Below are 23,033 nucleotides of genomic sequence, written 5' to 3' on the forward strand. Positions count from 1 at the left end.
AAATGATTTTCAATAATCCCTATACGATCACTGGATATCACTAATAAGGTATCAAACGTACATTGAGACAAAAAACAGGAGTCCATGGGAAAGGTTAAAGTCTAGGGGATGTTCTTCCAGAGCATAGACCCAAGAAGTCCCCTAGCAGGCCCACAGGCCTCCGCAGTGGCTCACGCAGATCCAAACTGCACCAGTTTTCACTCCCTCATGTAGGCCTTAGTTCCTGTGGCAGAACTCGCCTTCCCACTGGACACTCACCTGTGCCTGAGCCTGTGGAGAAGCCAGGCTCCCTCCCCCTCTGCCCACAGAAACACAGACACTCCCAACCTTTCCCAAGAGCTGCAGCGCAACCACAGCCACAGCAGCAACCCCAGCAGTGACACCACTGCTCTGCTCCGTTTTGCCCCACTCTGCTCCTCTAGTCACAGCTGCAAGCCTGTCTCTCCACAACAGGTTGTGCCTGGCGGCAACAAAGCCACAAGACTTCTGCCCGCTTCCAATCCATGCCACAAACCCCATCTATGGCTCTTCCCACATTTAAGAAACACCTGACCATTCCGAAGCAAATTCAGACCTTAATGTCAGGGTGAGAACAAAGGGAAGCTTCCAACACAGTGAAGGTTTTATTTATTATCCTATTTATTTCCACTATCAGTCTAAACAAACTACAAACTACGAGCTAGAAACTAGGAACTAGGAACTAGAATAAACAACTATGGCCTCTTCCAGGGCTAGTATCTCCTCTCGGCCATAAACTGCTGCGTTGCCACGATCAGAGGCGTCAGGCTGGAGGTCGGCTCGGCGGAGGTTACAAACGGATGCTGCCCAAAGAGAAAAAGAAGAAATTAATTTCTACTTACCTCACAGGCTGAAACAGGCTTTCTCTGGCAACAAGAAAGATACAGAAAGGAGGGCATTCTGTGCACCTCTGTCTCCACATCCAGGACCTTGCTACATGGGGCCAACATGGCTCCCAATCCCACAAATCCATTAATTCAGATGTCTTCAGCTTAAGGAGATTTGGTCTAGGTGACCTTGAAAGGCTCCTTCCAACCCATCCTAGGCCAGGATTCTCCTCTCTTTTCCTTTGAAAAGCCCCCCAGACTGGAGATTCTTAGGAGCGGGGCCCATCCGAGGCCTTGGACTTGAGCAGATGAGGAGCCCCTGGCAGTGGGTGGCTGGCGCATCCGGCAGTCGCTTTGCCTTTTACCTGCAGAAGTTCCTGGGCAGACCAGCGCCTGTCCTCGTCCGTCTCCAGGCAGCAGTGCAGAAAGTCTCGCAACCAAGCGGACTGTTGCCTGGGGTTCTGCAGCTTCGGGCTGCCCCTGGTGCTTATCAGCTGTTGAACCTAGAGCAGAAGGAAATGCCACGCTCTACCTGCCTCTTTCACACCCCAAACTGCTCACACAGACCCCACCGGACAAGCTCCGCTCTCCAGTGGCTCTTTACTCCCTGCCCGAGGGTGGCAGATACCTTTCCTGCCCCTACTAAAAGAACCCAAAGCCCGAGGCAGCCATAGCCAGTCCAATATGCAAAGGCTCTTGCCTTGGCCCCTGATTTCATTGGCTGATGGAATTAGGAGCAACTCCATCAGCAAAAGCACCCTTTGCTTCTCTGAGCACTGACACCAGCTCTACAGGCGATGCGGAAGACAGACTTTTATCTAACTCTACTATTTCCAAGGATTATTCCATCAAATGCAGCTCAGCACTGCTCACTGCTCCCTTAGGCAAAGCTTCCATCAAGCAAAAGGCATCGTGAGGTTTTGGTGCAGTTCGTGATCAAATGCCAAGGGGATAATCTGGACAAGAAGCACGAGAGACTATGCAGCCTGGAACCCGCCATTTTCAGCTGCTAGCAAGCTTCCCAAGCAGAAGAATGGGAGCAGATTTTGTCCGAGTGACAGCAGTATCTGAGAGTAGTTGCAGCGTACCGTGCGGGAGGTCATCATCAGGTAAGGAGGCGCTCCTTCCACCATCTCCATCCCCACAATGCCAAAGGACCAGATGTCCACTTTGGGGCCATAGGGCTTCCTGCTGAAAATTTCTGGCGCCATCCAGTAAGTTGTCCCAACAGCCGATCTCCGTTTGCTCTGCTCAGCGGTGAGCTGAGCAGAAAGGCCAAAGTCAGCTGAGGAGAAAAAAAACATTCTGATCAAGCCAGCGTGAATTAGGGAAGCCAACAAAAGAATTCCCCACGGTACCAATGTCCAAGAAGGCAGTGTGGAATCCCAGCTGCAAAGGGGCCCTGCTGCCATTCCTCAGGCCTGCAGCCGAGGAAATACGGAATTGGCCACTTAGCAAAAGCCCCCAGTTTCAGGCAGTGGCTTTTAGTCCCCTGAAGCTATTAGACTGCAACTGCCTTGCTTGGGAAGGATCACACACAAGCCAAAGGCACCCCCTACCCCTTCTTCCCAGCAACACCTCCCTGCGCCTTGTGGCTGTGCTCTGCGCTCACAGCAGGGCAGCCTGCACTGCCACGGGCATCAGGGAACCGGCAGTCACCCAAAGGCAGCCCCACACCGCAGCCCGCCACGGCTGAGCCTGGCCAACAACACCCACCCAACTTGACAGATCCGTCCAAGCCCAGGAGAATGTTGTGGCTTTTGACGTCTCGGTGGATCACTTGCTTGGAGTGAAGGAAATCCAGGCCTTGCAGGCACTGAGAGAGGAAAAAGCAACACGAGCCTAAGTGGATTTCGTCCCACAAGCAGGGAAGTGGCACATCTGACTTCCTGGGGGATGGTGAGCCATGGCAAGACAGGCTGCTGGCAAAGGCAGCAGAGCCTGCTGCTCCAACACGAGGACAGCAGTGCTTTTCTAAGTGCGGGTGTGTTTGCTTTTGAAAGAGAAAGGGCAATTGTTCCTCTGGCCAGTGCCCTGCAAACACAGACTCAAGAAGCACTGCTGCCGTGGCTGTACTCTCTCCAGCCAGACAACAGTGGCTGCTTTTGCCAACACCACGTTGGCTGCCAGGCTCTCCTTTCAGGCTGAGCTCTGTGAGAGTCCTGCGAGTATCTCTTTGTCTTTGCCACTTGCTTGACATGGTGCCAGCAGCACCTTTGCTCTTAGGAAGGAATGCGGAAGGAATGGGAAGGAACGCAGCGCACACAGGCTCCAGGCAAGTGTTTAGAGAGGCAAAGACAAACACCCTAGAAGAAGGGCAGGGACACTGGCAGGCACTTCCGATGCTCTTGCTACTGCCAGTTATAAGAGAAAGGCAGAAAGGAAGCTCGGAAGGTGAAATCTCTCCTCTCCTTATCACCCATTTGGAAGGACCATCCCGACCAAGCCGTGGGAAGCACAAGCGCCATCCCTTACCTCCCGAGAGACAGCTGCTATCTCTCCTTCTGCCATACGAATCTCCCTAACGACATCGTGTAAAGAACCTCCGTCCATGTACTCCATCACCAGCCAGACTTCCTCGTCCACCAGGTAGCTGAAGGGAGGAAACAACAGCCTGGAGATGAATGTGTGCACTTCCTGATGGATTCTCCTTCCTGTGTCTCTCTCAGAAGAAGACAGGAGGAAGTCAATAATCATTGGCTATGCTCTCCAGGGCTTGAACTCAATCTACAGTGTTTTGTCAGCACATAAGACCCGTGGGAAAAAAAATCAAATGCCAAACCAAACAAAACAATGTGGAGAGAGGACAGGAACTTTGAGGCTGTTGGCTCAAAAAAGACAGGGCCAAGTCCGCTCTTTGAAAGCACACGTCAAACTAGGTATGCCAGCAAAGATTAATGCAGCCCCAATGCAATCTCCTCCCAAGACACTGTCGATCAGTCCAGAAACAGGAATTAACAGCTCCATCCTCTGTCAGCTCCATCCTCTGCCAGCGGCTGAACCGCTGCCTTGCAGGATGTGGATGACCTTTCATGGCAGAACAGCAGAACCACTCACCTGTCTAGAAAGGTCACAAGATTGGCGTTCTTATTGCCACGCATGACCTGGATTTCATTCAGGCACAGTTCACTGCTGCTCTCTTCCAGGAGACTAATTTTCTTTATGGCCACCTACAACGACATGGAAAACCGTGAACCAAAGTCTGTGGCGCAGGACCACAAGGGGAAGACGGAGACAGTGATTATGGGATGATGGAGCTGGGCTGGGCCAAACCGCCTTGTGGCTGGACATCAGACCGCTTGCTTGGGCACCTCCCAGGACAAAGAGCCAGATACCCTTTGCCTTGTAAACCTGGGAGAAACATGGTCTAAGCTCTCCACCGCAAAGCTCTAACAACACAGGCTGTGCCCACAGTCTTCCCCCAGGGCCTTACTTTATCATCCCCATTTTCATTCACACACCCCTTGCAAGCAGGAAGCCATTTTGTGCCGGTAAGAATGGAGCAAAACTGCTGGGAAACCTTTGGCACTTCTAGGGGGCTTGATCATTACTCCAGCAACCACTGGCATTCTCCATTGCACAAGAACAAAGCAAACCCTTGCAGACATGACAGATAAAATGCCGTCCTAAAACAGCACTGCAGAAGCTGTGGCGCTGCTTGACGCTTACCTCTTCTCCTGTGGCAGTCTCCACTGCCATGCACACCGTGCCAAAACCCCTAGAAACAAAAGAGCAGCAGAGAAAGAAGAAGTCCTTTAGTCCCTGCAAGTGCAGGACACCGCGGTCCAACCGCGGAAAAAAAGTCCCGGGGCAAACAGTAAATGGAACATGACAGATTCTCGTCTGGGTCTTTTCTCCCTTTTCTCTTTCTGTATCTGTGCATGTGTGGGATTTTTCCAGGCACATGCCGGTTCGGCCTTCTCACACCTCTCCTTGGAGTCTATCTGCCAAATTCAAGCACCACCACTCAGGCCTTCTGAGAAGTCTGAAGCCATGTAAGAGCCATTGGAGGAAAGCCTCCAGACACAGATCCTTTCTCCAGCTTCCAAGGAAAATAGTGTCCAGCCACAGCCTGCAGCCACAGCTGGAGCAGGCAAAGGCTTCCACTGTTGCGCACACAAATGGAGAAGTACTCAAAATAGAGGATCCTTAGACGGCTGTGTTCTGGGTCCAGAGCCATTGGCAGCTGCTTCTCTTTGGTGCACCAGACACAGGAAGGGCTCTACTTTTCTGGCCACTTCAGCTATAAATGCTGACCAGTACTTAGAGATCATCAGGCATCATCTTAACGCAGTGTCTGAACAGCTTTGGAGCTTGCCTGCTGTCACTCTGGGGAGGTGTGACACCAGCAAAATGCACCGCCCCCCGCTGTGAAGAAGGAGCTGTGGCTGCACTCACCCTTTGCCAATCGTTTCCAGTTCTGTGTACTTAGCCTCAGGATCTCCCTCGCTCACCAGCATCTCTGTAAAAATCCCAAGGAAAGATGTTCACTTCAGAAGAGGTCCCACCCTGCAGCAGATCAGAAAGGCAGCCCCACTGTCTGGGACACTCTGCCCTTTCAACTCAGTCAGCTGGGAAACACCACCACCACCACAACCACCACCACCACCACCACCACCACCACCTCAAAAACAACAGCAGCAAGACAAGCAGCCCTGCAGCACAGATGGCCTGCCCAAAACTAGAAGTCTACACTAAAATCTAAGCACATCGAGAAACAGTCAGAGGAGACAGGGATCAGAAAACTGCAACCAGGAGAAGTGATTGTTGTCTACAAACATTAAGGGCAGCAGGGAAAACAAAACCTTTCTGTTCTTGGCCATGAACACTCTGTGACATTCAACAAAAGCTTTCATCCTTGCAAACATCCAAGGCATCTTGGGTTCTGGAATCAATTCTTATCAACAGCTGCCCTTTCCAGAACAGGAAGAATATTGCAAAGTGCTTCCAGCAGAGCCGAGATCTCCAGCTTTAAGCAGGACTTTGCCTAAACAATGCCCCTCTGCCTTTCAAGAGCAGCAGCTTATGTTATACCCTACTGTGATGGGCCTCAGGAATGAGGTCCCTCAGCCTTTAGGCCAGGCTAAGTTCTGAAGATGACCTTGGCTGTGCCCCACAGGAGCTGGGCCCCACAGGAGCTCCTTGAGGCCTACTCATTCGCTAGGTCACAGCCTCCTGCTCAGCCAGAAACAACCTCTGTTTTCTTTTTGGCATAGAGGGAAGCTCAGGCAAAGCCAAACCAGGCCCAGCTGCCCTCAGAGGCAGGAGCAACACCCCAGGGACCCCTCACCACCTCAAAGCACAACAGCAGGTCCTGTGTGGAGGCCACAGGACCTGGCACTCAGCTGAGGAGGAACAGGAGGTGGGACAGCTCTTGCTGACACGCGCACACACAAGGCACTGCTCCGGCGGACAAGGATCACAAAGCACATACTCAGCATGGCCAGGCACTTGTCCTCTGTCCTCTCTCCCAGCTGCTCTCTGCTGCCAGAGGAACCAGTCGTGCTCCAGCTGCTGCCAGAGGAACTAGTCGTGCTCCAGGTGCACGAGCTGCTCAGGCTTGAGTTTCCAGCTTGGGGACTGGAGGCTTCTTCAGAGCCTTCAGCTGCAGCTCGTGCAGGTACCAGGACACAGGAGGTGGAGCTCTGGGACAAGAAATTCATTTGGGTCACAAACATGCCTGCACGTCGGAGGTGCCCCTCCGATCCCATTTCAAATGCAAGCTCCTAGGAAGACGCTGCTGGCCACACCCAGGGCTCTTCCCCTCTCAGCTTTCGCAGCCCACTTCTCCAGCTCAAGGCGCAAAATCCAAAGGCTGCTTTTACATGATGGACAAAATGACACCAAAGACACTGCTAGCCAAAACAGGCACTTACTGACGTGGGCTGCTCAGGCCGCAGGCTGACAGCAGGGGCAGGTTCATTGGCAGCGGATTCCTCCTCTTCAGCCTCTTCCTCGGGTGCAGAGGCAGCCAGAGCAGGTGCTGACGCTGCCCCTGTGCTCTGTGGGCAGACAGCAGCATGAGGGTCAGGAAAGAACCTGTCATTCAGAACCTTCGGTATATTCAGCTACAGGCCCCGCTGCAACTCAGCTGTTCCTTTAGCTACTGACTGACTTTAGCTGTTCTGTGGGGAGGGCCTGGTCCCTCCTGGGGACAGTGTCTCCTCATATCCTGCAAGGCTGTGAACTGCATCTTTGCACTGCTCTCTTCACTGGGGACAAGGAGCCTGCACAGCCACTGGGCACAAAGGGCTTCACTTGTACCCCAGGAGCATCCCAAGACATCCTAATGCTACCTCTTGTCTCTGGCTAAGACAAATTCACAGCCCCTGTCAGAACAGTAGGAAAGCGATGCCTAAGCGTCCAAGTTCCACACCCCTTTTCCAGGCCTCACAGGCTGGGGGAAGTGCTCTGGAAGAGCTGGAAGGATTCCAGCCCTCAGCATCTTCAGCCAGGCACGGGAGGTGCTGTCTGACCAGAAACTTGCAGCTATGCTTTGTTCCAGCCACAGGACTACCCAGAGGTGCCACTTACTGATGCTGGATGCTCAGGCCCTGCAGTGGCAGCAGGTGCACTTTGGTGGGAATCTTCCTCCCCTTCGGCCTCTTCTTCAGGAAGACGTGCAGCCAGAGGAGGCTCAGAGGTTGGTTTTGGGCTCTGCAGACAGACAGCAGTGTGAGGGACTGGTAACCTTCTTTATATTCAGCTCTAGAGCCAGATGCACTAAGGAGAAATCATCTGCACAGAAATGGCATTCTAAGTTGTTCAAACTCAAGTAGAATGGGCCAATTCGATGGGACTGCACTCTCTTCTACAGGAGAAATTCCATCATGGCTTAAAGCACCAAGCAACCCCACTTTCAGCTGCTTAAAAGCTCTGAAAAGGAACTGGAGGAAACAGCCCGGGATCCAACTCCTTCTGCAGCTGCTACTGCTGCTGCTGCTGCGGCTGCTTCTGCGAAGAGCCTGCACTGTACTTCCATTCATCCAAGCAGGCTGGCGCTGGACTGCAACAGGCCCAGCTCACAGCTTGCTCCACAATTGTCAAATGCTACCAACGCCAAAGGCTCCTTTCCCACTCACCCAAGGACCGGATTCTCTCCAGGCACGGGTGACGTGACCTGCAACACACAAGGGAAAAAGAACCAGATGCTGTAAGAAAACTGCCTGTGCTGGGCAAGCCTACCAGAAAGTCACCAACCCAAAGACAGATCATTCTGTTTTCACTACGTCACTCCAGCAGCAAGCCTTGTGTCACACAGCAAGCAAGACAACAGCACAAACCACTGCCTCGTGTCTACCTTCTGTCCTCTTTGGCCACTCAACCCATAGAAACTTGAGACTGAGAAAGTCCGAGTGGTTCTGTACTAGGCATTACAGCTTCTGCCCCACCCCATCCAGCAGGAGCTACAGCTCCTCTCTTTCCTGTACTTCAGTTTTCTGAAGAGATTGCATGCAGCAATTGCCATGGGCTTACTGAAAGCCTTTCCCCAAAATAGCTTTGCCCAAGTCCCCCTTAACCATGGTGGCAGTTCTGTGGTGACACAGCACAGGAACAGCTCCTGGCTTCAGCAGCACACAAGAACTCCTCTGAAATGTCTATCTCAGAGGCCTTTTCCAAGCTGAGTCTGTGGTTTCATCACAGAACAAATGGCTCTTCTAGCACGCAGGAAGTGTCAAGTTCCACAGGCACGTCCTGGGATGAGGGAATGCAGACAAGAAGACTTGAACTGAGGGACTTTCCCTCAGTCCTGGAGAGCAGCGCACAGCTTTCACAAGGACTCCTGTCAAGCTCTCCCAGTCTTCCTATCTTGGAAGTTGTCTTGCTTGAGCCAGCAAACTGGGGAGATTGCAGACTCCATTGCCACAGGCTATGCCACGGGAGGAGCGGAACCCCTGCAGGCTACATTACAAATGCTGCCCCGCGCCCCACTGGCTAGAGACACCCCCTTCTTAGCTGCAGCTGTTGACAGCAGCTTTACCCAACTAAAGGCCTCTTGGTGGCATTTTGGTTTCCATATGCCGCACTGAACAAAACAGTCCACTTACGTGTCAGGTGGGTGAAAAAGTACCCAGAATAAGCCAAGGAGAAAGCCGTGCAAACTGCAGCACACACCCTCTCCATGGCTCGAGCAGTGCTGCTCAAGTCTGCACCAGACAACGCCTGTGGGGAAGAAACAAAAATACTCAAGAGTCCTGCTGGCAGAGACCTCGGCGATCAGCAGGTTCCGCCTGCAGCGAGCGTGCCACAGAGCTGCTCTGCGCACTGAGCCCTTCCGGGCCTCGGCACAGCAACTTTGCCTTGACAACGCTGGGATGCGGCCGCTGACATCACAATAGCAGCCACCCTAGGCTGGTTTGTGAATTCATGCATAGAACCAGGCCTTCTCTACAGCTCAGGCCAAAAAAAGCCTGCAAAGCTCTCCTCTGCTACAAAGCAACACAAAAAGCCCTCCTAGTCCAGAACCTGCTGCTCAAGGCATCTAAGAGTAACTCCAAGAACACACTAAGCCCCTGTAGCCCACACCGAGAAGCTGAGCACTGAGAAGGGACCAGGAGGTGAGGAACCACGCTAGTGGTCTTTGGCCACCAATGCTTCTGGCCAATAATGTTCCACCTGGACCTTCCTCAGCTCTTGAAAGCAGCAAACAAGGAGAAGCACTGCTTTAATTGCATTTAGAGCTTTCTCCTAGCTACAGAGACGAGGTCATGGATCTTTCAGCACTATTTCTTCCAAACATTGTACATCATAGCCATAGTAGGATTTCAGCAGGGAAATGCCATGACCGGAAATGCAAGGGGGATCCTTCTGTCTGGCTCCCTCTAGCACAGAGGCCTTGGCACCAAAGCACCACCACCGTTTCCCCCCCCCAGCCCCAGCCCCCCCAGTTTTGTCCTTCCACAGTATTTCTTAGGACACGGGGCTGAGATGGGTGGCACAGAAGTGACAGCTCTGACACATGGCTGAAACCATCAGGGCCAGGGTGGCATCTGGGACTGTATTTCCGCTCCAGCAGAACAAGGCAACCCAGAGTGGTGACACTGATACCAAGTGAGTTCAGCCAAGCCAAAAGGGAGCCCAGCCAAGCCAAATGGAGCCCAGCAGGGTGGGAGGAAGAGGCAGTGAAGCGGCAGAGCTGATTCCCATGCACACGCCCAGCATGGCGGACTGATGGTAGCGGCAGTACCAAACAGAGCTCTGCAGGGAGAGACACCCGTCACCATCGCCGCTGCCACCATCACTGCTGCAGAGAGGGAGCAGGAAACTGCCACTGCAGGTCCACAGCTGCTCCAGGCAGCACCAGCAGCCCCCATCTACCATCAGAATCATTCTGTAAGCCCTCGCCATCTTGTCTTTGTTCCAGGCGCCCCATGTGACACTTCACCTTTGTCGCTTAAGCCATTACCTCTTTTGCACAATTTTCTTCTTCTTGTTGTATACTGCTTTTTTTTTTTTTTCCTTACTACATTGTAACTCTAACATTTTTTGCCTCTCATAGATTGGTTTTTCCGTTGTTCCCCTCCATTGTCGTGGAGAAGGGGAGAGAGGAGAGGCGTTACAAGGACTATCTCAGGATGAGGACACAGAAAGGAGGGAAGGTCTTAGAAAGAACAAACAAGCCTCATGCTGCCTCTTTTGGATAAAGAGAATAAAAGTGCAGGTTTCTTAATATCCAGCCACAAATCTTTGGAGTCTTGACAGCCAAGAAGCACAGGAACCCGGAAACCTTGTGGTGAGAGGCTAGAGATTGCTGGCTCAAAACATTTCAGGTGCTTGTATGCGGGGAAAGGGGCAGACCAAGCCTTGCTCTGGTGAGGTGATGCCCTACTCTGCCCACCCCACACTGCCAGGCCTGTATCCCAGCCTAGCAGTGGCCGCTGATCCCTGGCACAGCAGAGGCAACGCTCCACACCTGTGTCTGGAACCCCTAACTCAGCTCCTAAAAGGCCGGGTGAGTGGGAGCCCCATGTGGGGGAAGGCCCCAGGATAGCCAAAGGGTATTTAACTCCCGAGACATGGCAACCACATGTCTTGGCCCTACCTCCTCTTGGAATTCTATCAGCTGAACACCACTGGAACCAGGATTGGTAGCTATGTTGGTTCTTTTCTAGGTATTTTCTCTCCTTCTCTCTTCCCCTTTATTTTTCCAATTCCATCCTCTCAGATTTTTGAGTAACTTAAAATCTAACAGGCTTGGAGTTTGTGAAGTTGAATGGGCTAAGTTAATGCTTGATGGAACGTTTCATGTGGATTGAATCCTGCTCTAAATTTTTTGCCAAAGTTCTCTGATTTTCAGAAGTTGCCAGTGAAGATTATTTTTGTCATTCCGACCTCTTGAGAACGTCTTGTCAGTATTTCTCCTGCTTTTCTACGTCCGAGTACGTGAACAAGTTTAAGTCCTTTTAAAGTATCCCGTAGAGCAACGTTTTTGGGGCCTTACATTTTAACTGGCACAATGAGCAGGCTGTTCTTGAGGTGACATGGCCATTTTATACAGCAGTAACTGCTCATGACATAATAAAGGAGAAATAAATTTGCAGTCAAAGCTGCTATTTTCTGGCAGAAAAGTAATAGAATCCCACGCAGAAGCTGATCTCAACTGCTCTCCACTGGCAGACCTGCTAAAAGCTTATATATAAAGCTTGTCCAGCCCTAAAGAGAGATGGAGACTGAGAAAAGCCAGCACCATCCGCAGTTACTTGTGGAGAAAACATGAATTTTGGTAGTAGAAAAATTTAAAATCCCAGGAAAGGACCATGCCTGGTATCCATATGCATGGAGATTTGACTCAGAGAGCTGTAAGTTGCCAACAGCTAGAAAAGGAGCTGAATCAGTTGCAAATTGCCTTAGAGCCTGAAACAATAGCCAGCCTCAGGCCGCCGGAGCAGGAAGTGAATGCAGGGATGAAGCCAGCCCCCAAAACCTGAGAAGCCAGTTAAACGCGCTGGTCCAAAGCCAAAGAGCTTTAGACTTGCAACTGAACACGGCTGGGGAAGGCCTGGAACCAGCGTTTTCTAGACTCGAGGAACAGCCAGGCCTCCCTGACTGCAAGGTTACCCCTGCAGCCCTTGCGAGGGGTTTAATGCCTCCGAGTCAAACGCTGCCCTTCAGCCTAAACTCCGCCCGCCCCTAAAACATACAGAGGGGGGTGCCCCGAAGATGATGTCACCTTCCTCCACTCTCTGGAGGCGAGGTTCGACTCAGCAAAGCCAATCTTCTTCCCTCCTTCTCATCCCAAGCCCTGCCCGCTGATAAAGAAGCAATTTGCTTATCAGGAGGCAGTGTAGGGTAGTGGTACCTCCCTCTGCAACAGAAGTGGTTGAATTACACGGGAAAATTAGCAATGATCCCAAAGAAAGAGAAATGGAGAATGCTTTGAGAATTTTGCTAATGGGTGTGGGGGGCGGGGGGGAATGAAATAAATCCTTTTGGGAAGGAAGCGCATGGTGAAAAGCCCTGGTCTTTTGCCCGGGGAACAATCTGTTGCGTGAAGAGTTTGGACCCCTTGGAGCGGGGGAGAAGCCCCAAGCAATGCATGAGAAACAGCTGATGTCCCGTTTCCCTTCTTCTGGGTTATTGTAATTTAGTTCAAAATTTAAGGATCAAGATTAAGAAAACAAAATCTCGGGACCACCTCCAAAATTGGGTTGCGAGAGGGTGGTGAATTCAGCCATCCTAAGAGGCTTTCTGGAAATAAAATGGGGACTAAATGGAGAGTCCGTTTCCTTGTATTCTTAAAGAAGCTTTGCAGACTGCTCCTGCAGCGTCTCCTTCTGGCAGCAGTGGGTATTGAGCCTTGTCTGCCACCAGAGGCTGGAGGCCGAAATGCTGCCACTAGAGACTCTGTAGGAGAATCCTTAGGAGAAAATGCTTTTCTCCTCATGCAAGTTGGTTGTTTTGGTCTCACTAATAACCCTGAATGTTCAAGTATATCCTCACCAGGCAGGAGACTGGGTGTATGTCCAGACCTGGAATACAGAGCCGCTGAACCAGAAGCGAAAGGACTTTTGATGCCAGGGCTGTGAGATTTACAGCTCGAGACTCCCAAATTATGTGCTTAACGTTAGCTCTGGAGGCACGGAATTGTACTGGACAGTACAGTAAATGGAACTCCGCTGCAGATAAAGCTGCAATGGAACATTTCTGAAGTGAAAAGCATTCCATGGTTTATCTTTCTGCCCATTTCCAGAGCAATGTCCCTAGTATGGCAGCATGGCTGTTTGCTCCTGAATTAGTTAACCATGCTAGCAGGAGCTTGTACCTAGTGTCTATAATAGCAAGTATGGCTTTGAGTGCCAGAGGGGTAAGAGAACAAGAAAGAAAAGAGAGCCATGTCCTTTTCCCTGAGGACCACTCTAACATCACACAGCTAGAACAAATACTACCTGACCCGTGGAAAAGAAATTTTGGCTTATGGACTGCAGTCTAAATTTGCAAAATAGAATGTAACAGAACGTGTAGATCCGACCAAAAGCCCATGTTACCTAAAACTGAAAAGGTCTCAAAAGGATGGTTGGCTACTCTAACTTTGGTTTGCCTACATGGTGCTAAGAATCCTCATCAGTATTGTTACGGCAGTGGATAATTTAAATAAGATAACTTTTGCCAAATAAGGCCTATTGGCGATTGTTGCTTTCTTGATGTCTTCTCAGTTTCTTTTTACAGGCTTTTTTTGTTGGTTTAATGAAAGGATCACCAAAACTTTCTGTGGCAGAGAAGACAAAAGAATACCAAGGGGATAGTTCCTCGGTCTGAAGCAGGTTCAAATGGGACTGAGTTTTCTCCTCCTAGAGGTGTTTCACGGAAAGATGAAGTGGTGACAGGACTGAAGAATTGCTCTTCTTCACCGCATTGAGTGTTTACATGTTTTTATCTTGCTACCTTTTAAGACATTTACGTGCATAGGTTTTAGATACGTTTGTTGCAAGCAATATTTTAAAAGTTTTGTATCTTCTCTCTGGTTGCCACAGTGGGGAGAGACAATTCCTCCCTACATTTATCTTAGGCAAATTTTTAGACCTCTTCCTGTCTCCTGAGAGCAAAGCACAAAATTACTCCACCAAGGCAAGTAGGTGTAATAATGGTAGGTGGTGTGTAGAGCATGATTGTGCACAAGAAAGGCATGTGGAACTGTGGGTGGCCCCTGGAAGGAAGGAAGGGGGCTTCCTGGAAGTAGGAGGAAAAGGGGCTGACAGAGGAGCAGAGGTGGCAGCTGGAAAACTCTCTCCAGCTGTAGACCAAGAAGGCATAAGTGGTAAAGCTGACGGAAGACAAGAAGAAAGAAAGAGTTTGGGTTTGAGAACCACTGAAGCGTTAGGTAAAGTCAGGAAGGGATTTGGTCGGCAGCCTTGACTGAAATGAGATGCTGGGGAGGTTGGAGCCTCTTGAGTTTTGTTATATCTTTGACCCCCAGCCCTGAGACAATCCAGACTATTAGGACAATTAAGTAATTTCAGATGGCTTTACTGAGAAAGGTTGCTCTGCTGTCATTTTCTGAAAGGCACTGAAATGATCCCTCTCTGGGTGCCGGTTCCCTTCTCTGCCCCACACGACCCAGCTAGCAGTGGGGCGGCCAGAGAAGAATCAGCAACAACACCCCGGGCATCCGTGGGGCGCGAGGGGAAACTCTCCGGTCTCGGCAGCATAACTGTGGTGTGCTCCATGGCAGAGCAACAGAGAAGAGACGGGTACAACTGAAGTGCCAAAACTGAAGATATTTCATAAATAAAAGGGCACAAACAAGGGTGCAAAACAAAACATAAAGAGGCTGCTTCAGAAGATGCCAAAGTGAGGTCAACACAGGTAGACAGATATAGATATAGATATAGATATAGATATAGATAGATAGAGATAGAGATAGAGATAGAGATAGAGATAGATAGAGATATACATACATCTAACGATTGATTGTCTAATGTGTGGCCACTTCATGGCCCATCCCCTCCAGCACAAGCTCCCACAACTGCCCCCTTTTTGGTTTTATTTAAAATGAAAGGTCTAACAATCGTAGTAAAAATAATAACCTTGTTCTAACTAAAAACAACATAATACTTGATAGACATTAACTAAACTTGAGAATTAAAGAAACAGGCGGGTTGATATTGCGGAGCATAACTAAACAATAAGTAAATCCAATTTTCATTTCCCCTCACTTCTGAGGGCCCGAGTCCCAGGCAGCTCTCCGTCACTTCATTCCCCCTCACTTACCCACAAAACAAAAGAGAACAGAAAATCAAAAGGACTTGTGGTGGCACCCTCCCCTGGTGCCCTTGACCAACCACACAAATCAAAAGGAGAGGTTTTGTGGGGGACTAGCCTGTGGGGGACCTTACGGCGGGGCTGGGCACGGGTCTCCTGTGGGGGCAACAGAGCCCTTCCTCCGGCTGTACGGAGGGTGCCGGCTCTCCTGCCTAAATAAATAAAATAACTGGGTCGACTGGCTGCTGGGGGTCGCCTACGTCCGTAATCTCTGAAACATGAATTACAACAAAAATCGGGGACTGCTAATACAATAGGAAAGCGGGAGCAGGCTTGGGGGCTGTCGCAAAGTGGGTTAGGGTAGAATCCGGGGAGGCATGGCCGCTACCGTCCTGGCAAGGGCACAGAAAAGGAGGGGAGATGGCAGATGGCTGGTGGCTGGCCTGTGCTCTTGAGCAGGTTCCATCTCCAGTCCTGTCCTTCTCAGGGATAGTGGGTTCAGGGAAGCGGGGGATGGAATACGAGAACTGGGAAAGGAAATTGGTTAAATATTGTGCAACTAAAATTTAAATTTAAGTGATCGTCAAATATACCCTCAATTATCACCAAACATCGCAAAGTAAATGATTTTCAATAATCCCTATATGATCACTGGATATCACTAATAAGGTATCAAACGTACATTGAGACAAAAAACAGGAGTCCATGGGAAAGGTTAAAGTCTAGGGGACGTTCTTCCAGAGCATAGACCCAAGAAGTCCCCTAGCAGGCCCACAGGCCTCCGCAGTGGCTCACGCAGATCCAAACTGCACCAGTTTTCACTCCCTCATGTAGGCCTTAGTTCCCGTGGCAGAACTCGCCTTCCCACTGGACACTCACCTGTGCCTGAGCCTGTGGAGAAGCCAGGCTCCCTCCCCCTCTGCCCACAGCAACACAGACACTCCCAACCTTTCCCAAGAGCTGCAGCGCAACCACAGCCACAGCAGCAACCCCAGCAGTGACACCACTGCTCTGCTCCGTTTTGCCCCACTCTGCTCCTCTAGTCACAGCTGCAAGCCTGTCTCTCCACAACAGGTTGTGCCTGGCGGCAACAAAGCCACAAGACTTCTGCCCGCTTCCAATCCATGCCACAAACTCCATCTATGGCTCTTCCCACATTTAAGAAACACCTGACCATTCCGAAGCAAATTTAGAGCTTAATGACAGGGTGAGAACAAAGGGAAGCTTCCAACACAGTGAAGGTTTTATTTATTATCCTATTTATTTCCACTATCCGTCTAAACAAACTACAAACTACGAGCTAGAAACTAGGAACTAGGAACTAGAATAAACAACTATGGCCTCTTCCAGGGCTAGTATCTCCTCTCGGCCATAAACTGCTGCGTTGCCACGATCAGAGGCGTCAGGCTGGAGGTCGGCTCGGCGGAGGTTACAAACGGATGCTGCCCAAAGAGAAAAAGAAGAAATTAATTTCTACTTACCTCACAGGCTGAAACAGGCTTTCTCTGGCAACAAGAAAGATACAGAAAGGAGGGCATTCTGTGCACCTCTGTCTCCACATCCAGGACCTTGCTACATGGGGCCAACATGGCTCCCAATCCCACAAATCCATTAATTCAGATGTCTTCAGCCTAAGGAGATTTGGTCTAGGTGACCTTGAAAGGCTCCTTCCAACCCATCCTAGGCCAGGATTCTCCTCTCTTTTCCTTTGAAAAGCCCCCCAGACTGGAGATTCTTAGGAGCGGGGCCCATCCGAGGCCTTGGACTTGAGCAGATGAGGAGCCCCTGGCAGTGGGTGGCTGGCGCATCCGGCAGCCGCTCTGCCTTTTACCTGCAGAAGTTCCTGGGCAGACCAGCGCCTGTCCTCGTCCGTCTCCAGGCAGCAGTGCAGAAAGTCTCGCAACCAAGCGGACTGTTGCCTGGGGTTCTGCAGCTTCGGGCTGCCCCTGGTGCTTATCAGCTGTTGAACCTAGAGCAGAAGGAAATGCCACGCTCTACCTGCCTCTTTCACACCCCAAACTGCTCACACAGACCCCACCGGACAAGCTCCGCTCTCCAGTGGCTCTTTACTCCCTGCCCGAGGGTGGCAGATACCTTTCCTGCCCCTACTAAAAGAACCCAAAGCCCGAGGCAGCCATAGCCAGTCCAATATGCAAAGGCTCTTGCCTTGGCCCCTGATTTCATTGGCTGATGGAATTAGGAGCAACTCCATCAGCAAAAGCACCCTTTGCTTCTCTGAGCACTGACACCAGCTCTACAGGCGATGCGGAAGACAGACTTTTATCTAACTCTACTATTTCCAAGGATTATTCCATCAAATGCAGCTCAGCACTGCTCACTGCTCCCTTAGGCAAAGCTTCCATCAAGCAAAAGGCATCGTGAGGTTTTGGTGCAGTTCGTGATCAAATGCCAAGGGGATAATCTGGACAAGAAGCACGAGAGACTATGCAGCCTGGAACCCGTCATTTTCAGCTGCTAGCAAGCTTCCCAAGCAGAAGAATGGGAGCAGATTTTGTCCGAGTGACAGCAGTATCTGAGAGTAGTTGCAGCGTACCGTGCGGGAGGTCATCATCAGGTAAGGAGGCGCTCCTTCCACCATCTCCATCCCCACAATGCCAAAGGACCAGATGTCCACTTTGGGGCCATAGGGCTTCCTGCTGAAAATTTCTGGCGCCATCCAGTAAGTTGTCCCAACAGCCGATCTCCGTTTGCTCTGCTCAGCGGTGAGCTGAGCAGAAAGGCCAAAGTCAGCTGAGGAGAAAAAAACCATTCTGATCAAGCCAGCGTGAATTAGGGAAGCCAACAAAAGAATTCCCCACGGTACCAATGTCCAAGAAGGCAGTGTGGAATCCCAGCTGCAAAGGGGCCCTGCTGCCATTCCTCAGGCCTGCAGCCGAGGAAATACGGAATTGGCCACTTAGCAAAAGCCCCCAGTTTCAGGCAGTGGCTTTTAGTCCCCTGAAGCTATTAGACTGCAACTGCCTTGCTTGGGAAGGATCACACACAAGCCAAAGGCACCCCCTACCCCTTCTTCCCAGCAACACCTCCCTGCGCCTTGTGGCTGTGCTCTGCGCTCACAGCAGGGCAGCCTGCACTGCCACGGGCATCAGGGAACCGGCAGTCACCCAAAGGCAGCCCCACACCGCAGCCCGCCACGGCTGAGCCTGGCCAACAACACCCACCCAACTTGACAGATCCGTCCAAGCCCAGGAGAATGTTGTGGCTTTTGACGTCTCGGTGGATCACTTGCTTGGAGTGAAGGAAATCCAGGCCTTGCAGGCACTGAGAGAGGAAAAAGCAACACGAGCCTAAGTGGATTTCGTCCCACAAGCAGGGAAGTGGCACATCTGACTTCCTGGGGGATGGTGAGCCATGGCAAGACAGGCTGCTGGCAAAGGCAGCAGAGCCTGCTGCTCCAACACGAGGACAGCAGTGCTTTTCTAAGTGCGGGTGTGTTTGCTTTTGAAAGAGAAAGGGCAATTGTTCCTCTGGCCAGTGCCCTGCAAACACAGACTCAAGAAGCACTGCTGCCGTGGCTGTACTCTCTCCAGCCAGACAACAGTGGCTGCTTTTGCCAACACCACGTTGGCTGCCAGGCTCTCCTTTCAGGCTGAGCTCTGTGAGAGTCCTGCGAGTATCTCTTTGTCTTTGCCACTTGCTTGACATGGTGCCAGCAGCACCTTTGCTCTTAGGAAGGAATGCGGAAGGAATGGGAAGGAACGCAGCGCACACAGGCTCCAGGCAAGTGTTTAGAGAGGCAAAGACAAACACCCTAGAAGAAGGGCAGGGACACTGGCAGGCACTTCCGATGCTCTTGCTACTGCCAGTTATAAGAGAAAGGCAGAAAGGAAGCTCGGAAGGTGAAATCTCTCCTCTCCTTATCACCCATTTGGAAGGACCATCCCGACCAAGCCGTGGGAAGCACAAGCGCCATCCCTTACCTCCCGAGAGACAGCTGCTATCTCTCCTTCTGCCATACGAATCTCCCTAATGACATCGTGTAAAGAACCTCCGTCCATGTACTCCATCACCAGCCAGACTTCCTCGTCCACCAGGTAGCTGAAGGGAGGAAACAACAGCCTGGAGATGAATGTGTGCACTTCCTGATGGATTCTCCTTCCTGTGTCTCTCTCAGAAGAAGACAGGAGGAAGTCAATAATCATTCACTATGCTCTCCAGGGCTTGAACTCAATCTACAGTGTTTTGTCAGCACATAAGACCCGTGGGAAAAAAAATCAAATGCCAAACCAAACAAAACAATGTGGAGAGAGGACAGGAACTCTGAGGCTGTTGGCTCAAGAAAGACAGGGCCAAGTCCGCTCTTTGAAAGCACACGTCAAACTAGGTATGCCAGCAAAGATTAATGCAGCCCCAATGCAATCTCCTCCCAAGACACTGTCGATCAGTCCAGAAACAGGAATTAACAGCTCCATCCTCTGTCAGCTCCATCCTCTGCCAGCGGTTGAACCGCTGCCTTGCAGGATGTGGATGACCTTTCATGGCAGAACAGCAGAACCACTCACCTGTCTAGAAAGGTCACAAGATTGGCGTTCTTATTGCCACGCATGACCTGGATTTCATTCAGGCACAGTTCACTGCTGCTCTCTTCCAGGAGACTAATTTTCTTTATGGCCACCTACAACGACATGGAAAACCGTGAACCAAAGTCTGTGGCGCAGGACCACAAGGGGAAGACGGAGACAGTGATTATGGGATGATGGAGCTGGGCTGGGCCAAACCGCCTTGTGGCTGGACATCAGACCGCTTGCTTGGGCACCTCCCAGGACAAAGAGCCAGATACCCTTTGCCTTGTAAACCTGGGAGAAACATGGTCTAAGCTCTCCACCGCAAAGCTCTAACAACACAGGCTGTGCCCACAGTCTTCCCCCAGGGCCTTACTTTATCATCCCCATTTTCATTCACACACCCCTTGCAAGCAGGAAGCCATTTTGTGCCGGTAAGAATGGAGCAAAACTGCTGGGAAACCTTTGGCACTTCTAGGGGGCTTGATCATTACTCCAGCAACCACTGGCATTCTCCATTGCACAAGAACAAAGCAAACCCTTGCAGACATGACAGATAAAATGCCGTCCTAAAACAGCACTGCAGAAGCTGTGGCGCTGCTTGACGCTTACCTCTTCTCCTGTGGCAGTCTCCACTGCCATGCACACCGTGCCAAAACCCCTAGAAACAAAAGAGCAGCAGAGAAAGAAGAAGTCCTTTAGTCCCTGCAAGTGCAGGACACCGCGGTCCAACCGCGGAAAAAAAGTCCCGGGGCAAACAGTAAATGGAACACGACAGATTCTCGTCTGGGTCTTTTCTCCCTTTTCTCTTTCTGTATCTGTGCATGTGTGGGATTTTTCCAGGCACATGCCGGTTCGGCCTTCTCACACCTCTCCTTGGAGTCTATCTGCCAAATTCAAGCACCACCACTCAGGCCTTCTGAGAAGTCTGAAGCCATGTAAGAGCCATTGGAGGAAAGCCTCCAGACACAGATCCTTTCTCCAGCTTCCAAGGAAAATAGTGTCCAGCCACAGCCTGCAGCCACAGCCGGAGCAGGCAAAGGCTTCCACTGTTGCGCACACAAATGGAGAAGTACTCAAAATAGAGGATCCTTAGACGGCTGTGTTCTGGGTCCAGAGCCATTGGCAGCTGCTTCTCTTTGGTGCACCAGACACAGGAAGGGCTCTACTTTTCTGGCCACTTCAGCTATAAATGCTGACCAGTACTTAGAGATCATCAGGCATCATCTTAACGCAGTGTCTGAACAGCTTTGGAGCTTGCCTGCTGTCACTCAGGGGAGGTGTGACACCAGCAAAATGCACCGCCCCCCGCTGTGAAGAAGGAGCTGTGGCTGCACTCACCCTTTGCCAATCGTTTCCAGTTCTGTGTACTTAGCCTCAGGATCTCCCTCGCTCACCAGCATCTCTGTAAAAATCCCAAGGAAAGATGTTCACTTCAGAAGAGGTCCCACCCTGCAGCAGATCAGAAAGGCAGCCCCACTGTCTGGGACACTCTGCCCTTTCAACTCAGTCAGCTGGGAAACACCACCACCACCACCACCACCACCACCACCACCACCTCAAAAACAACAGCAGCAAGACAAGCAGCCCTGCAGCACAGATGGCCTGCCCAAAACTAGAAGTCTACACTAAAATCTAAGCACATCGAGAAACAGTCAGAGGAGACAGGGATCAGAAAACTGCAACCAGGAGAAGTGATTGTTGTCTACAAACATTAAGGGCAGCAGGAAAAACAAAACCTTTCTGTTCTTGGCCATGAACACTCTGTGACATTCAACAAAAGCTTTCATCCTTGCAAACATCCAAGGCATCTTGGGTTCTGGAATCAATTCTTATCAACAGCTGCCCTTTCCAGAACAGGAAGAATATTGCAAAGTGCTTCCAGCAGAGCCGAGATCTCCAGCTTTAAGCAGGACTTTGCCTAAACAATGCCCCTCTGCCTTTCAAGAGCAGCAGCTTATGTTATACCCTACTGTGATGGGCCTCAGGAATGAGGTCCCTCAGCCTTTAGGCCAGGCTAAGTTCTGAAGATGACCTTGGCCGTGCCCCACAGGAGCTGGGCCCCACAGGAGCTCCTTGAGGCCTACTCATTCGCTAGGTCGCAGCCTCCTGCTCAGCCAGAAACAACCTCTGTTTTCTTTTTGGCATAGAGGGAAGCTCAGGCAAAGCCAAACCAGGCCCAGCTGCCCTCAGAGGCAGGAGCAACACCCCAGGGACCCCTCACCACCTCAAAGCACAACAGCAGGTCCTGTGTGGAGGCCACAGGACCTGGCACTCAGCTGAGGAGGAACAGGAGGTGGGACAGCTCTTGCTGACACGCGCACACACAAGGCACTGCTCCGGCGGACAAGGATCACAAAGCACATACTCAGCATGGCCAGGCACTTGTCCTCTGTCCTCTCTCCCAGCTGCTCTCTGCTGCCAGAGGAACCAGTCGTGCTCCAGCTGCTGCCAGAGGAACTAGTCGTGCTCCAGGTGCACGAGCTGCTCAGGCTTGAGTTTCCAGCTTGGGGACTGGAGGCTTCTTCAGGGCCTTCAGCTGCAGCTCGTGCAGGTACCAGGACACAGGAGGTGGAGCTCTGGGACAAGAAATTCATTTGGGTCACAAACATGCCTGCACGTCGGAGGTGCCCCTCCGATCCCATTTCAAATGCAAGCTCCTAGGAAGACGCTGCTGGCCACACCCAGGGCTCTTCACCTCTCAGCTTTCGCAGCCCACTTCTCCAGCTCAAGGCGCAAAATCCAAAGGCTGCTTTTACATGATGGACAAAATGACACCAAAGACACTGCTAGCCAAAACAGGCACTTACTGACGTGGGCTGCTCAGGCCGCAGGCTGACAGCAGGGGCAGGTTCATTGGCAGCGGATTCCTCCTCTTCAGCCTCTTCCTCGGGTGCAGAGGCAGCCAGAGCAGGTGCTGACGCTGCCCCTGTGCTCTGTGGGCAGACAGCAGCATGAGGGTCAGGAAAGAACCTGTCATTCAGAACCTTCGGTATATTCAGCTACAGGCCCCGCTGCAACTCAGCTGTTCCTTTAGCTACTGACTGACTTTAGCTGTTCTGTGGGGAGGGCCTGGTCCCTCCTGGGGACAGTGTCTCCTCATATCCTGCAAGGCTGTGAACTGCATCTTTGCACTGCTCTCTTCACTGGGGACAAGGAGCCTGCACAGCCACTGGGCACAAAGGGCTTCACTTGTACCCCAGGAGCATCCCAAGACATCCTAATGCTACCTCTTGTCTCTGGCTAAGACAAATTCACAGCCCCTGTCAGAACAGTAGGAAAGCGATGCCTAAGCGTCCAAGTTCCACACCCCTTTTCCAGGCCTCACAGGCTGGGGGAAGTGCTCTGGAAGAGCTGGAAGGATTCCAGCCCTCAGCATCTTCAGCCAGGCACGGGAGGTGCTGTCTGACCAGAAACTTGCAGCTATGCTTTGTTCCAGCCACAGGACTACCCAGAGGTGCCACTT

General features: G+C 51.3%; 2 protein-coding genes across 2 annotated transcripts; both read right to left on the minus strand.

Moving 5' to 3' along the window:
* Positions 1 to 682: 682 nt before the first annotated feature.
* LOC137466398 (serine/threonine-protein kinase PAK 3-like) lies at positions 683 to 7,969 on the minus strand. Its single transcript, XM_068178151.1, has 13 exons — positions 7,928 to 7,969; positions 7,380 to 7,502; positions 6,722 to 6,847; positions 6,343 to 6,490; positions 6,280 to 6,312; positions 5,244 to 5,307; positions 4,515 to 4,563; positions 3,903 to 4,015; positions 3,321 to 3,438; positions 2,562 to 2,661; positions 1,934 to 2,130; positions 1,211 to 1,348; positions 683 to 821 (listed from the first exon to the last, which is right to left on the minus strand). The coding sequence occupies exons 5-13, from the start codon at positions 6,284 to 6,286 to the stop codon at positions 732 to 734; spliced, it is 876 nt and encodes a 291-aa protein (XP_068034252.1). The 5' UTR covers positions 6,287 to 6,312; positions 6,343 to 6,490; positions 6,722 to 6,847; positions 7,380 to 7,502; positions 7,928 to 7,969; the 3' UTR covers positions 683 to 731.
* Positions 7,970 to 16,357: 8,388 nt separating this feature from the next.
* On the minus strand, positions 16,358 to 22,010 carry LOC137466395 (serine/threonine-protein kinase PAK 3-like). The gene is made up of 9 exons (XM_068178149.1): positions 21,936 to 22,010; positions 20,909 to 20,972; positions 20,180 to 20,228; positions 19,568 to 19,680; positions 18,986 to 19,103; positions 18,227 to 18,326; positions 17,599 to 17,795; positions 16,876 to 17,013; positions 16,358 to 16,486 (listed from the first exon to the last, which is right to left on the minus strand). Exons 1-9 carry the CDS (start codon positions 21,940 to 21,942, stop codon positions 16,397 to 16,399), a joined length of 876 nt encoding a protein of 291 aa, XP_068034250.1. The 5' UTR covers positions 21,943 to 22,010; the 3' UTR covers positions 16,358 to 16,396.
* Between the last annotated feature and the right edge of the window lie 1,023 nt (positions 22,011 to 23,033).

This window comes from Anomalospiza imberbis, unplaced genomic scaffold (assembly GCF_031753505.1).
Source record: "Anomalospiza imberbis isolate Cuckoo-Finch-1a 21T00152 unplaced genomic scaffold, ASM3175350v1 scaffold_199, whole genome shotgun sequence".
NCBI lineage: Eukaryota > Metazoa > Chordata > Aves > Passeriformes > Viduidae > Anomalospiza > Anomalospiza imberbis.